Consider the following 24,671-nt stretch of genomic DNA (forward strand, 5'->3'; position numbering starts at 1 on the left):
TGAATTCATCAAAAGTAGGTCATTACACTTAAATCATATTGCGATATGGATTAGTATCTGTAAATATTAAACCGCAAAAGACGATTTAAATATGAATCCTGTATGATATGTGTGTTGCTGTTAATGAATGGCACAACAGACGCGTGGTTTCGTTTACTACACACATACTGAAGCGCACATGACGCTCGCAGTGATTTCAGCATCTCACTTAATGAGAACATAAACACAACATTTCCAGACCTGCTCTGAGAGTCACTCATTGAGCATTTTACCGTTTGATTTGAGTAAAACTGGCCTCACATCACATACACAGAACTGTAAAGGTAGGCTATTCACGGCAACCCATAAAAATAAAAGTCAAAAGTTTGAAGACATTGTGCCTGTTCAGTAGAATGTACATAGCCTACTACTACTATTAAAATTAAACAAAATTATTTATTTAGGAATAATCACACATGTCCCCTTTGTTTGCCAGAAGTTTGCCTAAATTTAAATAATTAAAAGATAAATTAAATAAATGTTTTATGCTTACATTTGATAACCATAAAAATGTAAATACACAACACAGAATTTCTGTTAAAAAAAGGCTACTTTAAGAAAAAAATAATAATAATAAATTACATTTTTTTATGCATTCAAATAATTAGACATGCTAACACACAGAATTTGGTAACAATCAAAAAATATGGTGAAAAAAAATAAAAAATTTAATAGGGACCTAAACATGTAATTTTTGTTAAAATTGTAATAAATTGATGTGAAAATGTATATGTTTCATGATTTTAATTAATTAGACATGCTTTTTGATTAATAGAAACTATTGAACTAACTATTAAAAAGAGAAAATTTTAAGAGTAAAAAACAAAATTTTTAAAGGAAAAAACATAATTTGTAAAAAAAAAAAAGGAATTTAGGAAAAAACAAAAATGGATTTCATAGGGAGCTACGCCTGGCAGCAGAGATGAGGGGGAGTCAAAGCTGCGGTCTCTAAGCTGACTGGTACCGCATGCTATACAAACAAATTCTCTCTCTTATCTAAGTCCAAATGTTTTGATGATTTTCATGAAATGTAAGACGATACAAACAGCATCCTAAATCCTGTTATGAGATGTGCTTAATGGAGAAAAAAACTGAAATGGAAAAAGACAAATCCAGAGGGGATTAAAGGAACCAAAGAGAGGGAAAGATAGAAAGAGAGAGTCACATCGGGAATAATCACAGCGTGAGAGGAAGAGACGTGAGGCGGTGCTATGAGTAGGAAGCAGAGGCAAGGATGGGAAGAGATTAGTGCTGTGCGCTGTGGGCTCATCACTCAGTGAAAGGACACTCTGCAAACAACAAGAGCTCACAGCCGCAGGAGAACCGGGAAAGGTGCGAGTCTCACTTTAGGGATACATTACACTCACTGGAAAATGCTTTGGACTTTTCAGACAAGGATAAATTGTTTGAACAACTTCTAACTATGGATTGACAGCAAAGTGAGAACAGAAGAACCGGATCTAAGAAGGTTCTGAGAGACTTTTTTTTTTGGCTTTCCTGTGTATGTTGTGCTAAAAGAGTAGGTTAATCAATGTAATACATTCATTTTAAAAACATGTTGTAATTGCATACGGTTTTATTCTTAGTCCGTTCCCTGCCCCAGATACTGCCCATCTGCATGGTACAGAGAAAATTAGATAGCCATCTGTGAACTATTGGAAGACATGACAGATGTAAAACGACCTTTGTAGGATTTCAGAGCAGAGGGCTTCCTGTATCAACTGTGCCGGCGCTGTTTCTAGTGTAATCCTTTTTATGTGCAACAAAAAGAATGACTTTTACATCTTGCGTGGTTTTGATCTCACTCTTGGTTCGGCTCTCGGGGGCTATTTGTCCTCAGGGCTGCCTGTGCGTCTCTGACGTATTGAACTGTGGTTCCTCAGGTCTGGATAGATTCCCTAACCCGCTTCCATTCACGACTTCTGTCCTGGACCTCAGTCATAACAGACTAACATGGCTGGCAGCAGGCAGCTTCTACGGGCTCCCAAGGCTGCAAACTTTGCACATGTCCCACAACCGCATCTCCTTGCTCAGCCCGGGGGCATTCCATAACATCAGCAGACTTCGATACCTGGACCTCTCTTCCAACAAATTGCAAGTGGTGGGGAAGTATCACTTCCAGGACCTGCCAGCCTTGGAGGTGCTGTTGCTGTACAACAATCGTCTAACCCGCGTGGAGAGCAACACCCTAATGGGACTCGGCAGCCTGAGGAAGGTTTACTTCAGCCTCAACCAGATCACAGATTTCCCGTTCTTCTCGATTGGGAAGCACAGCCACCCCGACCTGGTTACACTGGACCTCTCCTCAAACCGCCTGTTTCGTTTGCCTATAGATGACATTGTAGTGTTGCCCGCTGCAGTGCAAAGAGGCCTGTTCCTGCACAACAACAGTCTGGAGTGCGATTGCTCTATGTACCGCATGTTTTGGCACTGGGAGCTGAAGGGATATCCAAGCGTGGAAGACTACAAGGATGTCTACAAGTGTCTGATGTACGGTGAGCCTCAGATCTCAATCAACTTTCTGCGCTCTTCGCACTTCTTTGAGAACTGTACGATTGGAAAAATGATATCCCTGATATCCCCGAAGGCTGATAAAATGGTTTACGAGGGTGAACAAGTGAGGCTGGACTGCACTGGGACCCTAAACGGCGAAGACCTGTCTTACAGCTGGATCACTCCGCATCAAGAAAACATCTCTCAGCTGATCCAGAACGGATCTCTGCGTCTCAATCAAGATGGCAGCTTGGACATTCTAGCGGCCCAGTCCATAGATTCGGGGGTCTACCAGTGCACTGCTGTGGATAACACGAGGATGATCAATGAGTCACGAGAAGTGAATTTAACGGTGGTGGCCCAGCGCACGGAGGAGCCGTTCAACATCGGCTACACCACTCTTCTGGGCTGTGTGGTAACGCTTGTCCTCATACTGATGTATCTGTATTTAACCCCATGCCGTTGTGGTTGCTGCAAACCTCCTCCTTCCTCTCCGGCCATCTCAACCTCTGGGGAAGACCGCTGCACTCTGGCATCTATCTTTGCAGCTCCTTCGAATGATCGACTCAAGAGCAAGTCTCAGTCAGAAAGGCACGTAGTGTTCCTTGAGCCACTCCTGATGGGGGAAAATGGCCACCCATTTGTCGTTGAACAGTCTACAATTGAATGGGACACAGAAAACTTCATAATTAGAGAAAGAAATGACTCGGAGTAGCAAATCTGTGACGTCGAAATCCTGCAAAATTGCCTGTTTGAACCATAAGGACAAGTATCACAAATGAATCTCTCATAATTCCCTAATAAATTATTTAGATCCTCAGATTTAGAGTATCTCCGGTCTCACAGTATTAAGTGATCCATTTGTTAACGCTGAATGCGTGCGACTGTGCTCCTAGTGATCCGCTGAAAATCCAGTGCAGTGAATTTATCATCTTTGAGACCCAAGAGCATATATATTGTATTTGAAGGTTTGAAAGAATCAAAAGTTTGCTCTGTAAATCTTAACAAGAGACACTGACTGCCACGACAACAGCAAGGTGGCTCTATTTAAGGTGGCTCTAATGCAGTGTTTTATTTGTGCAGAAAACAGTTAAATCAGTGGTGCCTCCGACACACAGATGATCTTTAAGATGGGTGACCAACCACAAGCTCTTCTTGTCAGTTTAAAAAAAGAAACTCCATTAGAAGGCAGTCAAAAACATCTAAGTGCTGTTAATTTGATACAATAAGCAGAAAATGACTTAAAGAGAGGACAACAGAAGGCCTTCTGGATCCATTGAAGACTGAGGTTTAATCTCTTCAGTTGCGTCATTGCCATTAGATAAAGCTATTCCTTTATGTCAAGAAAATATGATGGTTACATTTTTGTGGTGAACCATTTCAGTATGCAAAAATAAATGTTTTCTATAGCCCACACCAAGCAAATAACTCCACAACTCCAAGAAGAGACATGATAAGTGACGAAGAAAAAGCAAAGGCAATGTAGTGATGTCTGTTTATGTCTGATATTATTTGTCCTCTCTGCACTTTGCATTAAGCAAATTGCTCTTTCATTACAGGGACATGCTTTGGGAGAGGATTAACAGCCCTTCCAGAATTTTCCCTCCACACCATACACTGTATGCAAACTAAAAGCAAAATATGAAAATGAAAGAACACCACAGCAAAGGTACAGAGTTAATCCACGCAGCCCATATCCAGATGTGATCAGATTTATCTGTGGCAACCCACTTTCACATTCGTAATACGTCGACATGTGTCCCCTGGCTGTTCATCTGTTGTGCCGCCCTGTCAAATCATGCAATGTTATCAGGTGTATAATAAATACTTACAAAAAAAAAAAAATCTCACCTATGTGATCATGCACATTAGATCTTTTCATTTTTAACTTGTCCATCCTTTAACAACAAAACAGCACTTACGAAACTGTCCAATTAATCAGACTGATTCTGTCAACTAACTCATCACATTTGATGTGGCAAACATCAAGTCTCCCAGAAAAACAGCATTTGAAACATTCACTTCACTACAGTTTTGCAGTTATATAACCATGACTGTCTCATTACAGCCTTGCCTTTGTACTGGGTTTGTTTGGAGAGATGACTATATCAAATGAGAGATGAGAACCCCGGAGGTCAGATTTAGCAGATTACACTTTGGGGCTAAACTAGGTACTCCAGCAATTTTTCAGCCTTTCCTTAATCCTCTAAGCTTTCTTTTTTCCCCTGATGATGCTGGAGCGTTTTGGATTTATCTTTCTTTCTAACCTATACTGAACTCAGTTGGTGATATACAAAGAAAACAAGTGCTTGCAGAATGTAAACTGGTGAGCCAAATAAAGAATAACTGGACAAAATACAGATTTCCAAACCATGCAAAAAGAGTTGTTTAAACCACTAACAGACAGAGTGGAAGACGCCCGACAATTTACACACATTCACTACCATGTCGAAACCAAACCACCACAGACAGTTGGCATCCCGATCACATCTGACATTTATCCTGGTTGAAATGTAGAAAAAGCATAAAAGGTGTTTTGAACAAAATCTTACGCATTGTTTTCCGAGACATAGCTGTTTATCTGGTATATAGTAACATTTGTGAAATGCCCTGAGGTATTTTCTACAAAACTTCAGCTAACCGTATGTACAAAGGGCAAATTCAGAGTCATTCTTTTAATTAAGATGTATAATATATATATATATATATATATATATATATATATATATATATATATATATATATATATATATAGATATATAGATATAGACATATACACACACACACACAGTACAGACCAAATGTTTGGACACACCTTCTCATTCAAAGAGTTTTATTTTATTTTCATGACTATGAAAATGGTAGAGTCACACTGAAGGCATCAAGGGCTATTTGACCAAGAAGGAGAGTGATGGGGAGCTGCGTCAGATGACCTGGCCTCCACAGTCACCGAACCTGAACCCAATCCAGATGGTTTAGGGGTGAGCTGGACCACAGACAGAAGGCAAAAGGGCCAACAAGTGCTAAGCATCTCTCGGGAAGAGCATTTCAGGTGACTACCTCTTGAAGCTCATCAAGAGAACGCCAAGAGTGTGCAAAGCAGTAATCAAAGCAAAACGTGGCTACTTTGAAGAACCTACAATATGACATTTTCAGTTGTTTCACACTTTTTTGTTATGTATATAATTCCATTTATAATTCTGATTGTGTTAATTCATAGTTTTGATGCCTTCAGTGTGAATCTACAATTTTCATAGTCATAAAAATAAAGAAAACTCTTTGAATGAGAAGGTGTGTCCAAACTTTTGGTCTGTACTGTATATATATATATATATATATATATATATATATATATATATATATATATATATATTTGACAAGAAACAATCCTTTTAGAAAACTGCATCAGAATCAGGCCAGCACAATCAATTACGAAATGATGCCATCTGCTGGCCAGTTGTAAAACCATTAGAACAAATGTAGCCAATGCACAGATATAAACAACTTTGGCATTGATTAACCTCATTAAAAAAAAAGGGAACCATATACACATATACATACATGCTATATATATATATATATATATATATATATATATATATATATATATAGCATCATAAATATCTATGTACACATACAAAGAGTTCACACATTCTCAACTGCGAGCTAATACTCAACACAATATCACAATGTTTGATACAACCTTGTTTTAATAGAACATCTGTACAACCAAGAATGTAAAAACAAAACAAACAAAAAAAAAAAACAGCTAAAATGAAGAATGACTCACTTTTTCCTTTTAAAAAAATATTGTCTGCATTTTGCTCCTTGTTCACAAACTTTTTTTTTTCTTCTGAAAATCCAAACAAAAAGTATTGACAAAAATGAAACATTGAAAGGCAATTACATTTCTTGGCAATATAAATATAGTGGTATGAACAAGGTTTTTCAAACATCTCGTTTAAGAAGAGCGTTACTGAAAACAGTGACAATCTGGCCAATGTCGGAGTCACCAATCTCATTCATACAAAACCAGATTTTAATTTAATAGTTTTTTTGTTTTTGTTTTTTCAAATGATGATGTTTTGATTTGATGTGCTCTTAAATGTTAAATATGTACATTCTTAATGCCAGTAGTCTTTGAGGGAGCAGCTTGGCGTCCCTATGGCATTTAGTTATAGGTGTAGTCTGAATAGTAGTCTGACCGACCACCCCCTCCCCTCCCAGGGGGATAACCCCAGTTACAGGATGGGCCCCCTCTCAGGTGACCCCGACCCGGTCTAGATCTCATGGGATGTGGCGGTACTCCTCGACCCCTGAAACCACCACGCATCATATCAGGATGTCCCCCTCTGGGATTGTACATGCTATTGTTGTGTCCTCCTCGGCACAAGGTTCCCAGTGCAGCTCCAGGGATGGGTAAGAGTCCTCTGCTGGAAGTACCGCCCCTGGTGGGAGGGGCTTGACTTCCACCCTGACTTTCAGAGGAAGAGTTCACTGGAGTTCTGCTGCCTTGGGCACATGAGGTTGAACCACCCATTGCACCTCCTTTCTCTCCACCAGCTTCCTGTTGGACCACTTTAGTAGTTCCCGAAGTAGGGACACCTTCTTCCTCTTTTTCTTGTCCACGAGCGGTTTCACTCTCAATGGTCCCCACCCATGATCCATCTGCGGGCCTTGAGGCCTCAGTTTGGGTGGAAGGTAGAGCGCTGAATCCTGCCCCACTCTGCCCAGCCGCGTAACCCTGCTGGGCTCCTGCTGTAGGACCCCAGCCATAAAGCGCTGGAACAGGAGGAATTGGAGTGAGGGCTGGAAAATGCATAGTATCTGGATAGGAAGGAAAAGTGGTGTGAAGAGAGGATGAGGAAGTAGCAGAAGATGAGGAAGCGGACTCTGCACTGAACTTAGCAGTTTGAGAGCCAGCAAGTCCTAACTGATTAGTGATGCTTGCCGTTGCTACCCCAGGCACTCCCACACTGTCAGGAATGGGTAGGGACTGTCCAGGCGGATGAAGACAGGTGCCTGATTCTGGAGTAGAAGGCACCTCCACCAGGGGCTGAGGGAGGGAAAGGGGAACGGTGAGCGGTTGAGTAACAGGTATGGTGGAGGTGTTTGTTGGAGTTTGGGTCCCAGGAGGAGCAACAGTTTGGCTGTACTCTGATCCCCTGGAGGCCACACTAACTGGAGAGGAATATGCTGAGGACACATGGTACGCGGGAGAACCAGAGTAAGGGCTCCACTGTGCCGAGCTGGTACACAGGTAGCTCTGGTGAGGGTTCACACCGAAACTGGCCAGGGTGTCCTCTACTTCAGGCATAGAGGTGCTCTCCTGACTGGCAGCTTTATACTGAGCGATGGCAGACTTCAGAGCTGCGTAATCAGTGGAGTAAGAGCCCTGAGTAGGGTAAGCAGATGGGATTGGTTGTACAGGCTGCGTGCTAATGGGGTCCAAAGAGAGTTGGTCAGGGAGGGGTGGACGAAATCCATCGGTCTGGGGTGGAGGGGGCTGAGGTGCCTGTGGTTCCTTCAGGTCATTTTCAGTCTGAATGGACGTTTCGGTGATAACGGGCATGTCATCTTCAGAATCTATAGACATGTCCTCCTCATCTCGAACCGCATCAGGTTCCACTGAGCAGTCAAAGAGAAGATAGTGTCAAACTTTAAATCTCTCATTTCTTTCTGAATCGCGTCAGGAACAGTAACAGACTTTTAAATCATTACCTGGTTCAGGTAGGGCAGCGACCGCTACTTCTTCTGGGACACTGATCAAACTCTGGAAGTTGTTCATGATGTCATTCATACCTGCGATGATGACTCCACTACCGGAGAACTGCGAGAATGCGTCATCATGCTTTTCTGTTTACAAACACAGCGCCAAATGATCAAGAAACGTTAAACTTAACATAGACAAATCCAAATATCAACTTTCAACTAGACCCGTTGCACATACCTGTCAGGAAAATGAGGTGTCGAAGCTGTGTGTGCTGAGCTTGCAGCTTGACCAGACAGTCCAAATCAGGAGCCGTCCTAGATGGAGTGTCGCACTCGTGATAAGGCAGAAACTCCACCAGGTGTTTCTTCTGGTAGGTCGTCAGCAGGTTTAACAGATCCAATGCCTCAGTGTTCAGCCTGTGAAAGGGAGGACGTGTGAGATATTGGAGACTAGGAGTCTGTGAGGACTGGCAAAACACACTAATCCTTCGGTCTCTAACCTGCTGAGCTCTTTCAGCTTCTTCTGAGTCTTACAGTGCACCTTCCACTTCCAGGGTGAGCCCTGTTCCTCCAGGAACTTGAGAAATGCCCGTAGCTTCTCTGTAAACACAAATGTCAAAACGACAGAGAGGTGAAACGTGAATGGATGAATCATTTACAATAAAATCAATAAGATGTTTTTCAATTTCATGCAGACATTAAAGAAAACAAAAACACCAATTTTTGCGATCCCACAAGAAGAGGGGGATTGTTTCAACAAGCTGGTGCATGAAGATGTTGTAAACCCCTCTACATGCTACCTTTAGCGCTCACCTAGTGTTATATTGTCAGGCTTGAGAATGAGCTCATCCGACACAATGAGACCTCCAGACACGAAAAGCTCATTGTAAGTGCGATTTTTCACATCATCCAGGCTGTCCACTCCAGCAAAGTAAACTGTGGGCAATTTCTTTAGAGACACCAGTGCTGGGATCTAAATGGAGTATAGAGTGAACAAGGTCTCAAAATGGAAGCGTCTCAGTTTGCATAGTGCAACTAATTAACTAGGTTAAAAAAAAAACAGTTACCTTATGTACATGAGCGGCTATATCCTCATTCTGAATAATGATCATGAACTTCTGCTGACTTTTACTCTCTAGGTAATTCTGCGGATTGCACTCGATGTTGCCAAGGCTTCTTAAATACTCCTGTAAAACCAAACAAAGCAGGTTAAAGATAATGCATTTCAAAGGTTAGTCAAATGTATCAGGCCACACTGAATATTCTGACATTTTATACTTTCAGACCTTGATCTCAGCGCAGAGTTCACTCTCCTCATCTCCCCTTTGAATGTAAAACTTTACTGCATTTTTCTGCATGATCTCCATCAGTGTGCACAAAACATCAGGCTTGATTTGCCCAATAACGCTGCCTCCCGCAGTGCTTGAGGTTCCTGCATGAGTAGGCTCTGAGGGAATCTCTGGGACTGGAGCGACTGGAGGTTGACTGGCACTTGCAGATGATGGGGAGCACATAGGATTTTCCACCACATCTGTACTCTTGGGGTCAGCTGATTTTTCTGCTGTAAACCGGCGGCGCTCTTTGACAGTGGCGACGCGATGCTTGCCTGAAGGAGGAGGTTTGAGGGTAGCTTGTGGCTTGCTCGACAGAGCCTGAGACTTAAGCACTGGAGATGATGTTTTAGTGTGAGGATGAGCAGGAGGTGAGGGCAGTGTGGGTTGGGCAGGAGCCGGCATGGCAGAAGGGGGCGGGGCAGGTGGCAAAGGGGCGGGCACTGGGGCAACAGCAGGCGGTGACACAACAGCCACAGGTACAGATGCCATGGGAGCCTGGATCAAACGGCTCATCTTTTCACAGAGCGTGTTAACGTAGCCCTGCACTGGCAGCGGCGAGACATATTTGGACACAAAAGGTGAGAATGGCGAGCTTGACCATTTAGCCTGATCGTCACATCGCGGCAAAGGTGGCTGAGAGTTGTAAATTATATCTTGGGCGTCCATCAGTTTCTGGATCCCTGTGCAGAGGTTCTGGAACTCACTGTCGAGGATAGTGTCGACTACTTTCCTTGTAGAGTGTACCTGCTTCTCCCCTCCAATCAAACTAGGTTCACCAACTCCCTCTGGAACTAAAAACACATTATGTATATTAGTTTGGTCATTTTATTATCTACATTAATGCAGATTTTTGCACTGTATAAGTGTTTGAGGGTTTTGCAAGTTTTTGCAAGATTTGATTCTGAAAGGCAGCACACTTAAATCAATACATTTTTTAAATGTATGTAAACACATTGCTTTAACTGTAATGACTTTGATAATATTATGACAAAGTTCCTTTAAGGCAGGGGTGCCAAACTCAATTCCTGGAGGGCCGGAGCCCTGCAGACTTTTGTTCTAACCCTGCTCCAACACACATACCAAGTAGCTTTCAAAAAAGCCTGAAAGAATTGATTAGTTGGATCAGGTGTGTTTAATTAGGGTTGAATCTAAACTCTGCAGGGCTCCGGCCCTCCAGGAATTGAGGGATTGTCACTTCACTCAGTGGCCATCTTTGAAACCCCTCTCGGCTGCAAGTGCAACTCCTTTCTTTTTGAATGGGGAAACATCAGATTCTCCAAAGCTGTGCACCAAGCTTATGATTCAATTTCATTTTTAAAATCCCTTATAAAAATTTTACAGAACAACTGTCACATCAATGTTGTTTCTTTTGCTCAAATAGCATTAAAAAAGCTTATTTTTAAGGCTAGACCGGCCAGTGAGCATACGCAGTCTTAAGCGCACATCTCCAGAAAGGTGACTGTTTCTATAGCAACCAGGTGCAATGATGTGATGACTTTACCGATTAGCGATTGGTTCTTTTATTCAGAATGTGGGGCTTCCTTCAATGGCACGCCCATATTGAGCGATGCATTTTTTTCCCCATTCAAAACTATACGAGTGACACGTCTTGAGTATTCTATAGTCTTTAGTTATACACTTTCTAAAGAAAGGTTATTTCTAAAGAAATTAACACTTTTATTAAATTGATCAAAATACATTTATAATCTTACAAAAGATCTCTGTATTTTGCAATTATAGGAATAAATGACATTTAAAAAAAGAATTGCATTATATTAAATAGAAAACAGATATTTAAATTGTATTGTAGTTCTACTGTGTTTTTGATTGAATAAATCCAGCCTTGGAGAGCATAAGAAACATCTGAAAACAACTAACCAACCCCAAACTTTTGAACAGTGGTGTATATAAAGAACATATACATAACGTAATTTTTTTTTACATTTATCATAATAATAATAAAAATAATTCTATGTCGCAAGCATGCAGGTTAGGCCGGACCTCTGGTGGCTGTTCTCCAGAGATGGTGACTTTGATGTGAGGCTTCTGCTTGACAGGAGGGCTGCTGCTCCAGACTGGACGAGGGACTGTACACATCCACACTGCCCCTGCTGCAGGCCATCAGATCCTAAACACACATACTACAGGTTAACAAAAACAACAATTGAGCGTGGCATTAGATATATTATGAGGAACAGTCCACAGCTCCAAGTAATCCTGGTTAACCTGCTCTTCATCAGCACGTCTGCCACGCAGGTCAAGGTCACAGTGAGCGGCTGAGTCACCGGGGTCATGTCCCTCTACGCTTTTGGGTAGTATCGGAGGCTGGCTGCTGGCAGTGTCCGAGCTTTGGGCCATCCTGTTAAGCGTGCTGAGGAAGAGTTTAAGCAAGGCGTGCGTGTCTCGGAGGGTGGCACTCTGAGACACACGCTCCCGCAGGTCCGTGTCACACAGCCCCATGCTGTCCATCACCACTAAAGCAAACGGAAACCAGATGTCAACAAGGATCTCATGTCTCAGAGCTACAGCAGTTATACTCTGGTGCTGGAGCTCTTTTGTGTGAGTAAATACAGGCACAAATAAACACTTCAAATGTACGGGAACTGATGCTTTTCACCTTTATTTACAGCATTTAATAGAAGAATCATTTCAGGTCATTTTCCTACGCAGGTCTAGAAATATATATTTTTTAAACTGAAGTCTTCATTTTTTACACGGAAAAAAAGTTTTCTAATAATCACCACAAAAAATAAGTCTGTTACCCTAAATAACATCTTCGTTTTGTTTTTTAAATAATAGAATAAATGAAACATTTAAAATATCGTTTTAAAGCGTGAATTCATATTCAGTACTTTTATTCATTTCCATGAGTTTTCTTACACAGGGGTCCCAGAATCATGTTGTACCTTCCCTTACATTCGTTTGGCGCAAACTCACCTCTTCCTGGCTCTCCATTCAGCAGTCCCGTCCTAAGGTACTTGCTCACGCCCCCAGGACCGTCCCTCTCCAGCCTCCTCTTCAGGCCGGCCGTGTCCAAGTCCTCTTCTCTTTCCGTCCCGCTCCCCTCATCCTTGCCCAAAGTCCGCTTATGTAACTGTATCAGCTTTAGCAATTTCTCCATCTTTTCTTTGTCGTACTCTCCCTGTGACCTCTGAGCGCCACCGTTAGACTGAGAAACCCCAATCGTGCTGCTACCCGGCACCTGTCTATCCGACCCGCCCCAGTCTGAGACAGGACTGTACTCTTCTGCACCGGCTGGGGGAGACGCTGCCCCTTGTCGGCTGTCCATCAGATCCTGCTGCAGCGCTTCCACAGGCAGCTGGAACTGTCCCGGACCAAATATGTAAGAGTTCAGTGCCACATCCATATTCTTAGGACGAGGTGCCGGGTGTTGGTTAGTCCGGTCATCCAAACTGTGCCGGTACTCTGCTATGTGGAAAGGCCGTAAGACACCTTGCTCTTTCTGGCTGAGGTAGTCCAGCACCTGCTGTTTCAGCCCCACCGCAAGCTCTTTGGGTGGATTGGCACGCAGCTTGTAGAAGCCATGATGCAGGGCAGGTACAAAATCGTCTATTTGATGGCTGATTGTGTCTTTAGGCTCTAGTGGAGCAAGAGGGTCCTCATTTACTCCAGAGTTCTTCGAAACTAAAAAAAACCCCAAGAAGAATCAATAGCAAATACACACTTAATACAAAGACACTTCAATGAACAGACATAAAAGAGACACTTACTCAACTTCGAGATGATTCTTTGCTCTTGAAATACAAAAAGCGCCTGCAAAACCCTGTCATTTCTTCCTCGTCGCTCTTTAAAGAAACAAAAACAGACAGGTTTCTGTTATTCCATGCAACGGTCACGCTGTCAGTGTCACATATGGGGTTAAAAGCGATGCATAAACCTACCAGTGGCAGTGTGCAACTGAGAAGACGAAAGGAGGAAGAGAAATCCTTTGTCTATCAATGGCTTCACCAAAACCTAGAGTGAAGAGTTTAATTATAGCATGGCTATAATAAAACACGGGCCGTTTAAATTCTGCATGTCAGATCGGTGACACAGATTCTATCAACAGACTGAAGACATGGTATACAGGGGAGAGAGATGGCAGTGATGTCATGCGAGAGTAAACCTGCAGACATTAATGCAATCAAGTGTAAAGTGGGCTGTGAATGAGCTCACCATTCTTTCTCTCTCAAGTCGGTGCAACAGTCCCGAGAGGCTGTTTTCCTGTTTACTTCTCCCCATGACCTCATACAGGCCACAGTACATCCCGCACTTAAATGCTGCAAAATACCACAACACATCATCATCATGTCAATGGCGCCACATCAAATGTTGTGGCATCTGTCAGGCTGAAAAGCATCCTCCTACCCTCTCGTGATCCACTGTACGCTTCCCATGACAGCAACACAGGCGGGATCTTTCTCTTGACTTGGTCGAGATGCATAGCCATATTAATGTCAAGCTTGTCCGGGCTGAAAAGTCAAAAAATATATATTTATACACATTTAAAAACAATGCAAACTTCAAAACTTCATTAGCAAAACAAAAGACGACTCACAGTTTAAGTGGAAGGTGAGTGAGACTTGAAGACCGGATGTACACTTGATAGACCTCTTCTCCCTTATTCACCAGCGAGCCACTCCAAACTGTATATCTTCGCCGAACTACAGCAACAAATGAAGTAATAAAACAATAAGTCAGATAATAAACCCATCTTTTCATTTTATGATCTGCCATGAAGAGAAAAAAAACAAATCATACCTCTTTGCCCTTCATGTAGCGTGCTGTTTAATCTACTAAAAGAGAAAACAAACCGCTCAGATTCAAATAAAACCTTGACAGATGGTCATTGCTTTTTCTACGCAAGTCATCAGTGAGCTTGTTTATACCTGTGTGTGGCCGTGGCCGACTCTTTGCCTTTGTATTGAAAAGACACAACCGCATACGGCAACACATGCCTGGGCCTTGACCTGAGCTCCTCAAAAGCAAATTCATAAAAGTATTGCTGGAATAAAACAGAGAGGAATCCGTTATAACAGTTCATCTATTGGCTCAAATGATCCAAAACAGAAGTTCAAACTGAAAAACGAAATGAAACGCTTACCTGAGTGTGCTCAAAGGCCCTATAGGACAATAATGAGGTCACTTTGCTGGCATTTTTAAATACATGGCTATCGTATTTAAGGGTCGGCTCAAGATTGTTTTTGGGCATGTTCTCAAATATTGTCTTCACTTTACCCTGCAAGACAAAACAGCATTACTGAGCATTTTGAAACTATGCATTATAAAAATTAAAGCACTACCACAGTCAAATTTGATTCATGGTGAATGTAAATGTCAATGACTTACCTTCATGATTTTAAATATGATTATGTCTCCAGTGGCTCCCACTTCAAATGGATTCATCTGTAACAAATCTGAGTATTTGGAGAGGTAAACCCCTAAAAATAGAAAAAGCAGCAATCAATGATATGAGAGTTACTTGGGGAGACATTCCCGTAAGCCACAAAAAGCCTTCGGGTAATCCCTCAAAATGTGTTAGCAATCCATTCGGAATGCAGAGTCTCTCATAGAGTTTGCTAAGATTCAATATTTGCAGAAACTATTTCATTTGCCTAGTTAAAGCACTCCAAGACACGTTCATAAGATGCTGGGTTTGGGAGTAAAACACACAGCACCTGCTTCACTAAACCATACAAAGATCCTGAATCAGAAATTGGCTGATCACTCAGCCAAGAACAAAATTGAACATTATGTTACTTCCAAAAACCTCAAACAGGCTCTGATGTTTATAGAAAAGAGGTTATGGGGTGACCAATATATAAAACAGATGTTACTTTACAAACAGTTTTATCCACGCAAACTCGTAGCGAGTTTGGCTCATTAACATTCATCTTAAATTACGCAACAGTGGTTTCTTGGCCCTGACCAATTCAACTACTCCAAACCACAAGATCAAGTGACCGGAGTCCTCCCAGCAAAACAGATATAAACAGATACAAACGCTGACCTTTGACAGGGCTTCCTAGATTGTTGACCCGCGAATGTCCCACAGAAAGACCCTTTTCGCAGACCCACTGAACCTGATAGAAACCAACAGATATTACTTTGGTTAAAGTCATGCTTTTGATCAAGACTATTGCTAAATGCAATAACACAGCCTCACCTTATTCTTATCAGGCAGCAGAAAAGCATAAGATTCTGCGAGCTCTGCCTCGGTCCTGCCATTCTGCTTCAGTTCTCTTTTCTTCTCGATGAACTATGAGAAAAGACAAATTATTCCATGTCAGTTTTTGATTCACTGAAAACAGCTCCCAAGCGGCTCAAGGAAAATTTCAATCATCTAGTCTTTCGCAACTGCAAACAGAAATACGGTTTATCAACATCAACGAATTGACTTCCACTCAGCGCTCACCTCTTTCTCCAGGAGCTCGTTGTGAATGAGAGAAGCTTTAGTGTAAGTGAAAGTCCCACGGGAGTTGGTGTCCAGGTAGAACGTGGACAGAAGCTTCACGACGTCCTCAAACTCTCTGGAATCTGGAGACAATTGTTGCAGGAGACCTGGAAGACAGCACACATGAAAGACAGAGCTCAAAAGACATCGATGCATTCAAATAAGAAACTGTCAAGAAAATAAGGAAAAAAACTGGCGTTATTTTATTTTCATCCGAATGCATAGTTGAGTCATACATAACCTGACAGACACTCTCCACAATGTGAAACATCCTGCAGTTCAGTGCATTACAAGATATACATCAAAGCTAGTATATATGTTAACTAATGTTAACTAATGATCCTTATTGTGAAGTTGGTTACACTCTTTTTTGATGCATCCTTGTTACAGTGTAATTATAGATTTAAGCGCCGAGTAATATTAATTAACTACATGTACTTACTACATGGTTAGGGTTTGGCTTAAGGTTACTTTCATGTAATTATGCATAATTAATTGTTGTTATAATCGTAAGTACAGGTTACATGTGTAACAACAGCACCTTAAAATAAAGTGTTGCCAAGTTTTGCGATGCCTGACAGTGAAATTTACATAAAATAATGCTGCCATTATGAGAAACAGGATTGTTGAATGAAAAAAAAAATAATAATACATGTCACAAGGATTAATACAAATTAGCTAAAACTAATTAAATCAAATATTTTGGAACTTGCATTAATCGACCAGTTAGTGGACATAATGGCCAAAACATTTACAAAAGTCATCATTTGCCGTTTAAAAAACAATTTAGTGTCTGATCTGTTTTTCAACTCCTTACTTTATATAACAAAAGATAGAGCACTTTGCCAACAAATGCCAAGCAAGATGCCAAAGTGAAAGCTGCCGTGCATAACTACTACAAGCTCCTCCCAGTCTGGCACGGTTTCGATTTCATTCAAGCAGCGCTCTTCTGTTTACTAGATTTGATATTTCTTTTGCGCTATGAGGAAATAGATACGAGAATGAATGGCGGTGTGTGTCCTAATAAGGCCGGCTGCACAGGACTGACAGGTGTTTCTAGCAGTCGTGCATGAAGACTGAAGGGGAAATGCATGCAGTGGTCAACTGAATCACACTGCTGCCATTGATGAGGAGGGAAGAAGTGTGTCATGTGGGGTGGCAGCACTGTATGGTGTGGGAGGAGGAGTGTGGAGCCAGCTAGCAAAGCAATGACACCGGACTAAATGCACGTCTTCGAGGTTTCCGTTAAATGACTCGCGCGGCCGCGTGCAACGGATCAGATCCTCACGTGCTGTTCGAGCTGCATGAGCGCGCTTTACTTATTAACATGCAGCTTCGAGCGGTACACTAGCTAAAAATCCATTTAGTAACAGTAGTGCAAACCTTTCGGGCTAATCACGTGGTGCGTTATATAGCTCGCCTGTTTAGTTTTCAATACGGGTCTATTATTTTCTCTCGAAGCGGTAAAGAGCGTGCTTTTAGCAAACTTGCAGGCTGTGAAACAGAAACTGTCCATTTCGGGAATGGCAGTAGTAGTGGTAGCAATGGGACATACAACCTCTCCGCTCCTTGATTTTCCTAGGAATCTGAAAATTCCTCCTTGGCAGATCCTCGGCCGACCTCGGTAACGTTAGTGTCGAGGGCGAGCCGCCGCAGTTTTTTAGGTCCGACAGCCCTGCCCTCCGTCGCTCAGAAGCATCTTGTTCAGACATTTGCTCGTCTTCACATCCAGCTTGATCGCCATTTTGCTTGGATGTGGCCGTGCTAGAGGCTGACAACAATTGCTTCTTGCTATCGCCATCCTCCAAGGTTAGGCCGCCGGCCTTGCTGCTCTCCTTGTCGATTTTTCTCTCCTGGCTGAAATTGCAAGCCATTTTTTCGGACCAGCGGTCACCTCGTCAGCTGGCGATGAAGTTGGTTTCAGTGCCGCTTCACGGAGTAATTCTCCTTCTCAACCAGTCTCCGCCATTATGCCTGTGACGTATGCTTTCCCCACCGCTGCAAAACTCTGGCGTCACTGTGTTTACACTCACGGAGGCGGACGCCCCCCAGCGGCGCTGCTGTGAACTGCGCAGCGGCTAGACGTCGAGACCGTGAGCTCTGATCGCTGGCGCGCGAGCAGTGCCACAGAGAATGGAGGCCAAGATCGAATCGTCGAGTTGTCAGACAGTGACCCTTTGAGGAAATTAATGTCTGTGCTCTTCTTAACAACCAGAACCATCCACATTAATTCCGTGCAATATGACCACATTTCGAAACATGAAATAAAAAGACTGAGGCCAAATATTACATAATTCTTTCTAACACAGACTTTCATTAGCCTATTCAAATCACATATTCTCACAACTCAAATACATTGCAGTTGCTAGTGAAAATGCTTATTCTTTTCTAACAGTACAACAAATATTTCATTACTTTATCATCAGTATAATTTGAGAGATGTTGAATTTAAGAATTCTTCATATTTAGTAACCCCTCGGCTTTAATGGGAGCAGCACTCTGGACACTACACTCACGTTCTCCAGCATGATCTGATTTTATCTAAAGAGCATGAGCTTCAGCTGAAGAACATCAGTGTGCTCATTTAATTATTCATCTAGATATTGCACAATTCTAATTTAAATAAGTCCGAATCCTAAACTTTCCATGTCTTTCCACATTTAAAGCAATAGTTTACCCCTTAATTATAAAAAAAATCTGCCATCATTTACTCAACCTGAAGTTGTTCCAAAGTTAAGGGTTTCTTCCTTCCATGTGAACACAAAAGAAGAAAGTTTGAAGAATGTGTGTAACCAAACTGTGGAACCGACTGACTTCTATTGTATACAAATTTTGGAGTGAACTATTACTTAAAAAATAAAAATAAATTAATAACAGATTTCCAGTGTTTTCTTAGATTTTTGGACCCCACTATATCTGGATATTCATTTTAAAAACAAATTAATATGATACTATTTATTTATTTATTTTTTATTAAAAGTTTATATTCAAATAAAAAGTTTTATATCAGCTTCTCATGGACTCATGTTCTCATTTTACTCTTCTGTCACACTTCCTCTGCTGTAAATATCATACTCTTTGAAGCGAATGTAGTCTTTGAGACTGGCAGGGAGAGGCAGGAAACTGATAAAAACTGGAGCCCTCAGACGCAAGCGGCCCAAACTGTCACGGATCTTCAGTCTGCAGAGATGCTTCAGGCTTCGTGCGTTTTCTGATGAGCAGAAAACATACATTAATACACTCTGTACACTCATTTCAATCGAAATATCTGCTCACTTTATGACAAGTATAACACAGAACTTTTAAGAACTTTTAGTTCTACTGACAAATTCAAGTTATAGGTTTTCTGGATCTCACTAAAGATAACAGTATCTGAATATGATCTCCAGATGTGACAGGAGACTCACCTTGTATCTTACATATTTCCTGCCACTGTTTTTGCTCAACCAGAACACTCTTCAGTTTGGAGCAGAGAGTCACATGATCAACGTAATCCAGCATGATTCTCACTACCTGGGCTGAGATGTGTTTGAGCCAGTACACTGTGATCACCTCACAGAACTGAAAAAAAGAGAGTTTAGAGTCGGCACCTTAAAGGAACCGTCCACCCAAAATAAAACATCTGTCATCATTTATTCACCCTCATGTTGTTCCAAACCTGTGTGACTTCACAAAATAAGACATTCTCTAAAGTCATTGGGGTTCAGTTTTGTTTGGACCTAAATATTCTTCAGAATATGTGTTTCGCATCTTTGTTTTGCAGACAAAGTTAAACATATACATATACATGGATACATATATATATAAGATTTTAAGTCTCTTGTGGTTGCATTTATTTGATCAAAAATACAGTAAAAACAGCAAAAATTGATTACAATTTTGTAATATATTTCAAAATGTAATTTATTCTTGTGATGCAGTGTCACATGATCCTTCCAAAATCATTCTAATTTGCTGATTTGCTGCTCAAGAAACATTTCTTATTATTATTAGTATTAAAAAAAAGTTTGTGGTGCTTAATGTTTGTGTGAAAACCATGACACATTTTTTGAGGATACTTTGATGACTAGAACGTTCAAAAGAACCGTACTGATTTGAAATAGTAATCTTTTGTAACATTATAAATGTCTTTGCTGTCACTGTACTCTCTTCACTGTTGTTTTGAACAATTGAATGTGTTTATTTATATTTAAAAAATATAACCTCAAACCTTCGAAAGGTAGTGTACATGTGTGGAACAACATTAAGGCGAGTTAATTTTCATCTAAATTTTTGGGTGAATAATTTCTTTAACAGCATCGGATCATACCCCTTTATACTGAATAAAATGAGCAGTAACTGGTCTTACCACAACATCTTTGATGACAGAAGCGCTCCAGCCCTCATAATCCACAGGCACATGTGAGGCCTGTCCATACGGACAGTCAAAGCAGCGCTGCACATCATAGCCATTATTGAGCAGCATACGCAGCATCACCTCATCCTTAAGTGCGTACTGGAGGGCAGAAGGGAAGTGGGTGGTGTTGACACGGGAGTAGTAGTTCACATTGGCACCATAGCGGAGCAGAGTGTTGATTAGCTCGTAGTTGCCCAGTCGCATGGCCACCTGCAGGCAGTTGACAGGGTCTTGATTGGGCATGGCACCGGCCTTTAAAAGCCGCCTCGCTGACTGGACATCATTATTCGACACAGCGAAGAACAGCGCTGACCTGCGTTCGTCCTCATAGTTCCTGCGCACTCTGGGGTGTAGCATGAAGTTTGGGTCAAACCCAGAGCTCAGGAGCAGATCCAGACACTGAGAGTGACCGCCTGCAGCGGCGGAGTGTAACGGGCTCATGCCGCTCTCTTTGATCACCTCTTTCTTAGTCACAGGGATCAGCTGCTCCAGCGCTCTATGAAAGACACAAAAAGAGATTTTTTTTCATGACTACTGGTTGTATTCAGGGTGAACACTACATTGATTAACCCTTCAGCAGTGTGGTACTCACAACAGATGTCCACGGTAGGCTGCACGGTGGATGGGGAGATGGCCGGTGTGGGTGGGCACATTGGGATCGGCTCCATACTCCAGCAGCAGTGAAATGATATCAGGGTTTCCAGAAGCTGCAGCATCGAATAAAACTGAGGCTGAACCAGGAGACTGAGGCTTGGACCACACACTGGCCCCTTAACATGAGAGGGTTTTTCAATATTATTAAAAGTGATTGACAAACAGACAGAATGATTGATACTGTGGGTGGATGGATGGATGGATGGATGGATAGATACCAACAGGAACATTTCAAAATCACCTTTCTGAAGCAGAATCTCTACAACGTTAAAATGTCCAGCTTGAGCCGCAAGTCCTAAAGGAGTATGTTCACAGACATCAACGATATTTGTGTCAGCGCCAGATTGTAGGAGCAGGTATACAAAGTTATCCAAGCCAAGCACGGATGCTTCATGTAGAGCGGTTCTTTGAAGATTTCCTCTTTGGTCCACTCGGGCATTGTATCGTAACAGCAGCAGAGCCAGGTCATACTGGTCATTCTTTATGGCTGGAAAAAAAGTCAATTCATGTATTCAGGCTAATACCGATAAGAATTATTTTAATTGCTTGTACTTTTTAAATTAAATGTAATTTATTTCTACAGTACTCTACATTAAAACTAAAACACTAAAAAGTCAATCAGTTTAAATCAGTGGTTCTCAACCTTTTTGACAAGGCCCTTTATTTTACAAAATCTTCAAATGATTGAGGATTTAAAAAATATTTTCCTCACAATTTCTATCTGATGAGATACTTTAGAGCTTGGCATAACCAGAAACACACATATCTATTGTAAAAATGGCCAATATGATTTGGGATTGTTATTATTTTACACGACTTTTCCAGGTCTAGAAATAACACTTTTAAAATTAAGTAAAGAATTTGTAATAATTTTACAATTTTACATAAAATCAATTAAAATTGTAAATTAAATGAGTGGTTGATCAGCTTTTTTTCGAAGGCTTCATTGTGTTTATGGGGTGTAAGCTAAGTGATCATTTAAAAAAGCTGTTGTTGTGTTGTTGCTAACCACTTAGTGCACGTTGTCCGGAAATGTCCCACCCCCTTACCATTACAGGTAGTTGCATGTTCACGGGAGCAAGGTTTATGTGAACATCAGGGTTAGTGGTGTCACAAACCCAGGAAAAAGCTTCTTGTTGTCCCTACCCACCTTTTTTTGGCCACGTATGTTCTCCGAATTTGTGCTCTTCATTTCACCCATCCGCAGCATGCATGCACACACACAGAGCAGTGAGTAATGGGCAGCCATTGTGCTGCAGCACCTGGGAAGCACTGGGGATTAGGTGTCTTAGTAGTGGGTATTAAAGGTGGACGAGAGCGCTATTCATTCACTTCCCCAACCTACAACTTCTGCCGGTACTGAGACTCAAACCTGCAACCTCTTGGTTACAAGTCAGACTCTCTAACCATTGGGCCACAACTGCCCCAATTAACATTTAGAACAAATTGAGGCAACACAATATTATGCTACAGTCTGAAAAATATTAATGTATTTTTAGATTAGCTAAAGATTACATTTAATAGTGTTACTAAATGATTAGGTTCCTTTGCTTGGTGCTAAACTTAAGGAATGCTCTACAGACTGAAGCATAAAATGTCATATATCAGTATAACATGAATTAAAACAAAAATGCAACTTAAATGTTTGAAAGAGAGAGAGAGAGAGAGAGTCTTGCAGTTCTAATCTTAAATAAAGAATGTGCGCTTACTAAGCAATCTGTATGCTAAAAATAGCACTGCCTTCCACACCTGCAACCAATGCAGAATCGTCATCCTCATTTTTGCAGTCAGGGTCACAACCGTTCTGCAGCAGGAATGTGGCATTCTCTCGGAGACCGTGGACAACAGCGAGAAACAGCGGAGTCTCCCCTCTCAGAGTACGGCATTGCCCTGACCCCTGAGGAGATGCTGAATGAGGAATTCTCAGTAAGCAATGACTTAACATGTTTTTTGGAGTTTAGTTAGGTGACTATTATAGAAGCTTATTTCCATAGAAAAATAAAACGTACTCTCTTTTTTCCTTGCAGTTGTGAGTTCTAAACATCTTGCAATTCTGCCTTTTTCTGTGGCAGAAAATAAGCTTCTATAAACTACAGTATATTTATCTAATGGACCTGCGTAAGTGATTTCCAGAATTCTCCTCTTGTGTTGTACCGCTGCCTCATGCACAGGTATCCAGCCCCTGCTGTCTGCATTAGACAGAGCCTCCTTACGCTGCACCAGGACCTTCAGAGCGTCCTCATTACCTGACATCACACATGTAGTGAGCATCATGAAGACTCTAGAACTTCCACAGCACTTACTGAAAATGCTGATGAACATTTCTGAAGGATTTAGCTCTTACCAGCTTGTATAGCGGTGAAAATTTCCTCATGGTCGATGCAGTCCAATTGATCACTGCTCAGACATCCAAACAAAATGTTAGCCACACGCTATTAGTGCATTAAAAGTGGTGAATTCACTATACCTGGTAGCTGAATCAGCATGTTTACTGGACTCCAGTAGACTCTGTTCAATCATGTACTGAGTGGCCTCATCTTCATCATCATCCCAGTCATCCTCCGCAGCATCATACACTTCCTCCATCTTTCACTAATAAACTCTAATTCGGTAATCAGAACCACATAATTTACCTTTTCTGTGTCTTTACAATGTGCAAAAAGTGGCTTAAGTTATCAGTATGTTTATCCACATTTATATCCTCTAGTTAAGGTTTTTCAGAATTTTTTTCAGAATAAACAGACAAGTCTAATGTAGGAAAAAATACAGTAGTATATCATGTGTATCATGATAAGCATCATGCTAGGTCAACTTTGTTTTTCGTTTTTGGTTTCCAATAGCCAAAGTTCCAAATACCTGCTCTAGTTTCTATTGAGCTGGCTTGAATTACAAAAAGTTATAACCAGCACTAAAAACTGTGTTGTTGATGTACTGAAATTTCAAATTCATACATAGAATGAACGTAAAAAGAGCCTAACATCATATTTAGCAGCTTTGGTAATGTCATCCTTTAAATAATTTTCTATATACTTTAAGAATGTTTCGTAAACATGCAACACATCCCATGCAATCTATTTCTGCAGAGAATATCTAGGAAGAATGATCAGTTTACATATGCTTAATTCAAAGGCAAATGTTTCTTCTACCTGAGGCAACGGAAAATGTTGAAAACAGTCGTGGCAGTTGTATCTGTGCTGTGTGTTTTGGTCGCTTTACAGTCTTAAAACTATTTATATCTGTGCCTGGTTAAAAATACACGCACATGGGGCCTGGGCCAGCCAACCAACACCTGGCTTTGACCCACTGCGTGACAGTCAATCTAGCAATTCTACTCCACCAGACAGCTGACATCAGACTTCATGTTCTTAGCATTTGTGTTCTTATAGGAACACTTGCAATAAGCCATGCTTTCTCCTGTATTCAAATGTCTGTTTGAATTAAACTGTTTTGAAATTCACAGTGAACAGTATAAAACACTAACTCTACACACAGGAAACAGGAAGCTGTGCATTGATTAGATAAAGCAATCCCAGTAGAGATACACATTATCTGTATTAATTATTACATCACAATGGGAAAAAAAACATAA

General features: G+C 41.3%; 3 protein-coding genes across 5 annotated transcripts; 1 reads left to right on the forward strand and 2 right to left on the reverse strand.

The window, feature by feature from the left end:
* Positions 1 to 972: 972 nt before the first annotated feature.
* Positions 973 to 5,191, forward strand: LOC113094760 (amphoterin-induced protein 3-like). The gene has a single exon (XM_026260416.1). It carries the CDS (start codon positions 1,811 to 1,813, stop codon positions 3,245 to 3,247), a length of 1,437 nt encoding a protein of 478 aa, XP_026116201.1. The 5' UTR covers positions 973 to 1,810; the 3' UTR covers positions 3,248 to 5,191.
* A 1,031-nt stretch (positions 5,192 to 6,222) lies between these two features.
* LOC113094713 (protein TASOR-like) lies at positions 6,223 to 18,210 on the reverse strand. Of its 3 annotated transcripts, none has more exons than XM_026260330.1 (23): positions 17,591 to 18,210; positions 15,994 to 16,139; positions 15,745 to 15,837; positions 15,589 to 15,661; positions 14,928 to 15,019; positions 14,683 to 14,817; positions 14,468 to 14,583; positions 14,340 to 14,374; positions 14,137 to 14,242; positions 13,947 to 14,050; positions 13,755 to 13,858; positions 13,481 to 13,553; positions 13,310 to 13,384; positions 12,516 to 13,223; positions 11,805 to 12,052; positions 11,580 to 11,706; positions 9,531 to 10,369; positions 9,312 to 9,431; positions 9,058 to 9,217; positions 8,745 to 8,844; positions 8,483 to 8,661; positions 8,254 to 8,388; positions 6,223 to 8,160 (listed from the first exon to the last, which is right to left on the reverse strand). In XM_026260330.1, the coding sequence occupies exons 1-23, from the start codon at positions 17,904 to 17,906 to the stop codon at positions 6,704 to 6,706; spliced, it is 5,541 nt and encodes a 1,846-aa protein (XP_026116115.1). In that variant the 5' UTR covers positions 17,907 to 18,210; the 3' UTR covers positions 6,223 to 6,703. The 3 variants fall into 3 exon arrangements, with proteins under 3 accessions (XP_026116115.1, XP_026116116.1, XP_026116114.1); XM_026260331.1 differs by having other exon boundaries at positions 14,340 to 14,371; positions 17,588 to 18,210; XM_026260329.1 differs by having other exon boundaries at positions 17,588 to 18,210.
* Positions 18,211 to 18,329: 119 nt separating this feature from the next.
* Positions 18,330 to 24,316, reverse strand: LOC113094714 (ankyrin repeat and SOCS box containing 14b). The gene is made up of 10 exons (XM_026260332.1): positions 24,229 to 24,316; positions 23,550 to 23,684; positions 23,427 to 23,479; positions 23,197 to 23,328; positions 22,832 to 22,990; positions 21,324 to 21,569; positions 21,021 to 21,198; positions 20,381 to 20,924; positions 19,440 to 19,593; positions 18,330 to 19,243 (listed from the first exon to the last, which is right to left on the reverse strand). Exons 2-10 carry the CDS (start codon positions 23,666 to 23,668, stop codon positions 19,068 to 19,070), a joined length of 1,761 nt encoding a protein of 586 aa, XP_026116117.1. The 5' UTR covers positions 23,669 to 23,684; positions 24,229 to 24,316; the 3' UTR covers positions 18,330 to 19,067.
* Positions 24,317 to 24,671: the final 355 nt, after the last annotated feature.

This window comes from Carassius auratus, unplaced genomic scaffold (assembly GCF_003368295.1).
Source record: "Carassius auratus strain Wakin unplaced genomic scaffold, ASM336829v1 scaf_tig00215416, whole genome shotgun sequence".
NCBI classification, from domain to species: Eukaryota; Metazoa; Chordata; class Actinopteri; order Cypriniformes; family Cyprinidae; genus Carassius; species Carassius auratus.